Source organism: Solanum stenotomum, chromosome 10 (genome assembly GCF_019186545.1).
Source record: "Solanum stenotomum isolate F172 chromosome 10, ASM1918654v1, whole genome shotgun sequence".
NCBI classification, from domain to species: Eukaryota; Viridiplantae; Streptophyta; class Magnoliopsida; order Solanales; family Solanaceae; genus Solanum; species Solanum stenotomum.
Window position 1 is genome coordinate 143,062 of NC_064291.1, and position 6,365 is coordinate 149,426.

Below are 6,365 nucleotides of genomic sequence, written 5' to 3' on the forward strand. Positions count from 1 at the left end.
ATTTTATTTTTTTGCGTCATTCGTAATGATCTGATAAATCATATACATAGCCTATACATAAACCACACCACTTTTTATAACATTGAGGAGTCACAAAATAGAAATTCTGGATTTTTTTAGTGTTCATGTGTATTAGTTGTTCATGAACTATTGAAAATATTATTCACCGACTTTGTTCAATCAATTTTTTTTAAACCATCCATAATGACCTAATATACGTAGGACACCAAATAGGACATGAATTGTCATATAGATTGCCACATAGGATGCGTATGCTTATTTATTTATCAAATTTTAGTATCTACTTATACACAACCAAAGTTGAAGGACATAGATCCCAGTTGAGATCACGATAAATGACCCATTTATGTACTATGCTATTGACATATATATATATATATATATAATGTACATTTTGATCATATTGATAAACTAAATAGCTGAAGATTATATTTACACCAATTTCACATCAAGAGATCAATAACAACGTAACAAATTAACAATCCTACAAATAAGGTCTGAAGAAGGAGATGCGCAGGTAACCTTACCTCACTATTATTTCAATCAATTCGAATAAAACATATCAAAATCAAATATAAAACTACAATAAAGAAATAAAATAAATAGGTAACCTAAAAACAAAACCAAAAAAAGAAAAAACAGAGAGTATAAAACAAGGAGCTTTTGCCAACAATATTTAGCCCCCAACCCACAATACATATATTTGTGCTCTCTTTAAAGAGTGGCATTGTTCTCTGGATTCTTCCCATTTTGGGTGCTATGGGGTCAATGTTTGGTGAATGGCCTTCAATTGACCCTCACAATTTCAGCCAGCTTCGCCCTTCTGATCCCTCCACTCCTTCTGTAAGGACCCTTTTCATTTTTTTCAATTCTTTTTTTTTTGATGTAGAACTTCAATTATGATTTTTTTGAGCACCCTTTTCTCCATTCAATCTGTTTGTTTTTTTTTAATTTTACAGTTTTTTTTTAGCTGATTATGTTCGACCCATTTTTTTCTGATAGCGAAAAGATGCATTCTTGGGATAATTTTAGCTTATTTGTGTTCCTGAATGGGGCAGAATGAAATCCAGCAAATTTGGGACTGAAATGTAGTTGATTATTTGGGGGTGTATTTGAAAAATTCTTGATCTTTTCAAGTTAGAATTTCTATTTGGAGAAACTTTGATTTGTGTTAAGAGATCAATTGTTTAGTATTTGAAATGAAATGGGTCCGAATGGATCAGAATGAATATGTATATATAGGGAGAGAATTCATATAGCTGAAGTGTTGAACCTAGCTAATTTGGGATTGAGATGTACTCCCTCCGTTTTGATTTGTTTGTCTTACTTTCCTTTTTAGTTCGTTTAAAAAAGAACGTCTCTTTACTTTTTGTCAGCTCTTTAATTTCAACTTTCAAGAGTAGAAGGCATTTTGGTATATTCTACATATGTTGAGTTTAAGTCTACTTTACTTTCGTAAACTCCGTGTCAAGTCAAAATTAGACAAACAAATTGAAAAAGAGGGAGTATTAGTTAATTGACTGTCGTTTTTTGCATGCTTATGTGGTGTTGTGTTACTAAAGCTAGCATAAAATACTCCTATTTAGGCTTAAGGCTGATGTTTCAGTTTGAGAATGTTTTCTGATGTAATGATGTTTGATTTGCAAATGTGCCATAGGGTTACCATAATGGTGCATAATCTATAAAAGAGTAATATTTAAGCTATATGTAATTTAATGCGGATTTTGTATTAAGTGGATTCTAGTTTTGGTGCATTAACTTCTATCAGATAGATGGCATATACATATATCAATGCCTGTAGAGATCTCATATTACTTCAAGCAACAATGTGGATCATTATTAATCGAAAAAATGAAACAACAAGAAGAATTGAGTACAATCTATGTAGCTGTCTTATTGATGGTTTGGCGGTGTCTAGGTGTAATTTGTCGCTTATGTGAGATTTAATTGCATGCTACGCTCAGATTTGCGTAAACAATCCCTCTTTGCTAGTGTAGACTCACACCACGTGGCATTTGGTGCCATAATACATAGTACACTAGCTTAATGATACCCACGTATTAGATTGTTATCTATTATGGCGTTGATTATAAGAATGCACTGCTTATGTTACTGTTATTTCAGTTACTCTTACTTCTGAGCGCAGATTGATAAATGTGTAGGAGAGGAATCAGAAAACAATAATATTCTACGACTTCGTAAAAAAGATATGTAATACTTGTTTCAATGTGTTTTTACTATCTGTTGCTTCATTTTTCTTTGTATCTTGATATTTTACTGTCATCTTTTTCTTCCCTCCCCAGACACCACTTGTGGGATTCCATTGGGTATGTTGTTGTTGTTGTGGGGTATAACATGTGAGTAAGAAATGTCTTACTCTCAAGAGAAGCAGAAAAAAGAAGCCTTTTCGGCTCATGTGTTACCATAACAACATTTTCATTAACTGATACAACTTTTTTCCTTTTTTGAGTTCCTTCTTACCTTTTCTCATTGTGCTGCTTGGCTCCTTGAATATGATCCCATTGATCCTTCGGCTTTCAAGCCTCAAGAAGCAATTGAAGACCTCATCTTCATCCCCCGTTATGTCGACCAATCGTGTACCTCGCTTTAATGCATTTCTTTTGATCCACGCTGAAGCTACCACCTTTAATCTTTTATCTGTGGTGGTTAATTTAATTGCTTGGAGAGAAGTGAGAAGGTTGATTTTCTTCTAGTGGTGACAGTCTTTTTCTCAGTGGTGCCATGCTTTGCTTCTATTTACAGCATTCACTTTAATATCTCTAGAACCATGTATGTTACAGCACTAGGTTTATGATTTATCTTGTGAGCTTTTGATGTAGAAGAGCTGCAAGTTATTTGAAGCATCTATTCTCCACAATAAACTTTTTCCCAATTATTATTGTGTGTCTGGTCTCCCTATTTCCTTGCCCTTTCCCCCCTTTCTGGTAGTTACAACATATGTTGCTCGGACTCTTCAAAAATATTGCCGCACCCATGTCGGATACTCCAAAAATGTTGTAACTACTTTTGAAGTATTCGACACACGTTCGTTGATATTTCTGAAGAGTCTGAGCAACATAGGCTAAAACAAAAGTAAGGAATGTAAATATAGTAGAGTGTTTAAAGATAAAGTTACTTGGATAACTCATACATTGAAGCTCATTATGTCTCCAAAGGAGTTGTCGTGAAGCTGAATTTGTGAAGTTACTTACTATTTACTATAATGGTTTCCTATAATAATCGGCTTGAGGGACTCTCGTCACTGGAAGTCATGCTTGGGCAAGAGTAGTACTAGGATGGATGACCCCCAAGGAAGTCCTTGTGTTGCATCGTTGCTTTGAATGGCATGATAAGTAAAGTGAACTAACATTTGAAATCTGCATATGCACTTCAAAATCTCTTTGAAAATGATTATAGCATTACATAAGTGTTCCATGATGAAGTTATTTGTTGGTAAACCTTTTGTAATTTGGCTTTTAGTAGCTGAGCCTGAAACGATCTCTCTGTTTCTTTTTCTCCAGTTTCGAGGATACTAGTTATTTTATTTTTCCACTTATCTAATCCTGTGTTCTTTCTTTTTTCTAGAGAATGACACCCGTGACTTATCGCCCTACTCATGATAGGACTCTTCCTCCACCAAATCAAGGTAAATCAAGCAAATGATTCTTTTTGTTTCTTAGACATCTTTTGATATCATAATTTACATTTATCTATTAGTTACTCTTAACCTCCACCTTTATCAGGTATTTGAATTATATATGTTTGACTGGAATCCTTGAGCCGAGGGTCTGTCAGAAATAGCCTCTCTACCTTCCAAGGTAGGGGTAGGGTCTCTATACACTCTACCCTCCTCAGACCCCACTTGTGGGATTACATTGAGCATGTTATTGTTGTATATATTTGACTAGAATACTAACCTCCCACCCTTCCTCCCTGAGTAATTGGTGAATGAAACAACTTTAGCTCAGCTGCTGTTATTGGTTATTCTTATGAGTTGGTCTTTAGAATTAAGCCAGTCATCTCTTGAGGATTTGAACTTCAGTTTATTCACTTTAGAAGTTGTTTCAACCTCAAATCATTTTGTGTCGCAATAAAAGCATTGGGCATGGATCAATAAGGATGCTAATTGGCAATGAGTTGTACATGAGTAGCAGAATAAAGCACCCCTAGTTGCTAGTTTTGGATTTTTTGCCCTTTGCTTCTGGCTTTGGTGAAGGTAAAATAGTTACCTCTCTTATGTGGTTTGCGAGCTATTGCATAGGAGCGGGGGTTTTACCCTGTGCGCACCCAAAGGGTAGCGGCTGCGGATTTCCCTTGTCATCAAAAAAAAAAAAAAATAGTCTAAAAAGTTTAAGTAAGTAGATTAGTGAATCAAGTAAGGCACTACTAAAGCCTCTATTCCCATTTTTGGGTGATAAAACTCTTAGCTTTCAGCAAGCTAGGTGCATAAGCTTTTTTTATTACATAAAAGATTCCAAGAAATGCATGCAGGGTAGAGCTCGGCAGAGGGTTCGAGAATAGGGTAGGGTAGGGTCCTTAAGATTCAATAAGAAAGAGTATGCCTTTAAAGCAAATAATGCAGCTCTTCTCTTTCCTCGTATGGCTATATTTAATTCTAAACTCCTGTAAATGTGTGTTAACAAGTCACAATTTGTCATGTTCATCTCCATTCCCTTTTAGGAAATTGTGGTTTAATTCTTTCGGATAATAGTATAATTATCTTGCCCCATTACCGCATCTCTATACTCGACTAAGAATGATTTCAAATGCACTAGGATAAACTACTTTTCAATAGCTTTAAGAAGCATCATCTTATGTAAGATCCTATTACCGTAAAGGGAAAAAAAGGAATTCTCTTTGGTTGTAACATTTGGTAAATATAGTAACAATAGCCATCTAAAGTACATTCATGTTATTGGTATTAAACTTTTATGAGAATGCACATATTCGTGAGCCGAGGGTCTATCAAAAACAACTTCTCTACCTTTGAAGGTATGGGTAAGTTGCGTACACACCACCCTCCCCAGACCTAATTATGAAAATCTAATGTAATGCGCAAGTTTGTTTGTCAGTTTACTTTCTCATGCTTCATCGTCAATCTGTTCTCTTTTTCTTTATTGAATCTCGATTAATCAGATAAGGGGAAGTATACTAGATATGAATTGCGTGAGCTTAAAACTTTTGCACTTAAGGTATGCTTATTTCTAACTCAACATATACTAATGACCTGCATTTGCATTTCCAGTTATTAGTTCAGAAGCCAAAAATATACTTCTGAGACACCTAGAGCAGCGTGCTGACGAGAAGGTCAGTATTCATTTTGATCGACATATATTCCTTCTTTCGATGAATATTTGGCAATTTGTAATTGTGTTATATTGCGAGGATTCATCTTAAAGTGACTAGTTTTACGATGGCTATCAACCTATTGCAATGTTTCTCCTTTATCCAGTCTTGTGACCGACAATATGAGCAAACTCACACATAATCAATGAGGATTCGTATAACCAACCCTAGCTTCCTTGGGATTGAGGTGTTGTGAAATGTGTTCTATCCCTTTACGCTTAAAATGCTTTTTTGGTGTTGCAGTTGAGACCAAAGCGAGCTGCGGCTGAAAATCTGGCACCCGAACATGGATCGAAGCATCTTAAGGTATCCAACTGAGATGCATTTATTTTTGGTGCTACCCCCGGGCGGGAAGAAGATGAGGTAATGCGAAGTGTGGCGGTTGCAAACAGGACGATACACAACTTGGTTTTAGAAGATTAACCAACTTATAAATAGGTTAAAATCTTCTGGTTTTCTGCATATTTCTGTAAATATTGCTGTAATGATGCAGATGCATGTTGTTGTAAAACTATGAAGAGCTTGTTTGTCAGTAGTCATATAGCAAATGAGATGTACACTAGAGAAAATGTTGTTGGGTGAGATTGCTCTGCATGAGTATTGATAAATGTTTCTTGCGGAGGGTTTATCGGAAACAACCTCCCTACTTTGTGATCCTCGAAAACAACCTCTCTACGTTGTGATCTCGAGTTAAATAATTAAAGATTTTGGGTTCGATATCTAGGAATGAACCTCTTTACTTAATTCAAAATCTATTACTTCACTTATTCAATGAGTTTCTTTAGCATGCATACCGTCAAATCTTTTTACAACGTTCTCTATAATAACATTTTTTATTATAACAATTGAAGTTTTGAAATTGTTTTTTCATATTATGTTCTATCATATATTTTCTAATCTCTAGAACATCATTTTGTTATAATAACTAAAAAAAAATATTCAGACAAATAACGATATTACAAAGATTATTGTCATATAAACATATTTGTATTAAAAAC

At 34.8% G+C, this 6,365-nt stretch overlaps 1 protein-coding gene across 1 annotated transcript; it reads left to right on the forward strand.

The window, feature by feature from the left end:
- The first annotated feature begins 689 nt into the window (after positions 1-689).
- Positions 690-5,929, forward strand: LOC125841688 (DET1- and DDB1-associated protein 1). Its single transcript, XM_049520856.1, has 4 exons — positions 690-864; positions 3,607-3,667; positions 5,267-5,328; positions 5,611-5,929. Exons 1-4 carry the CDS (start codon positions 781-783, stop codon positions 5,683-5,685), a joined length of 282 nt encoding a protein of 93 aa, XP_049376813.1. The 5' UTR covers positions 690-780; the 3' UTR covers positions 5,686-5,929.
- The last annotated feature ends 436 nt before the right edge of the window (positions 5,930-6,365 follow it).

Excerpts from the sequence above, each read along its gene's own strand:
- LOC125841688 (XM_049520856.1), top strand. The coding sequence starts at position 781 with ATGGGGTCAATGTTTGGTGAATGGCCTTCAATTGACCCTCACAATTTC. Across the intron at positions 865-3,606 it reads CTGATCCCTCCACTCCTTCT|AGAATGACACCCGTGACTTA; the intron begins GTAAGGACCCTT and ends TCTTTTTTCTAG. Across the intron at positions 3,668-5,266 it reads TCTTCCTCCACCAAATCAAG|TTATTAGTTCAGAAGCCAAA; the intron begins GTAAATCAAGCA and ends TTGCATTTCCAG.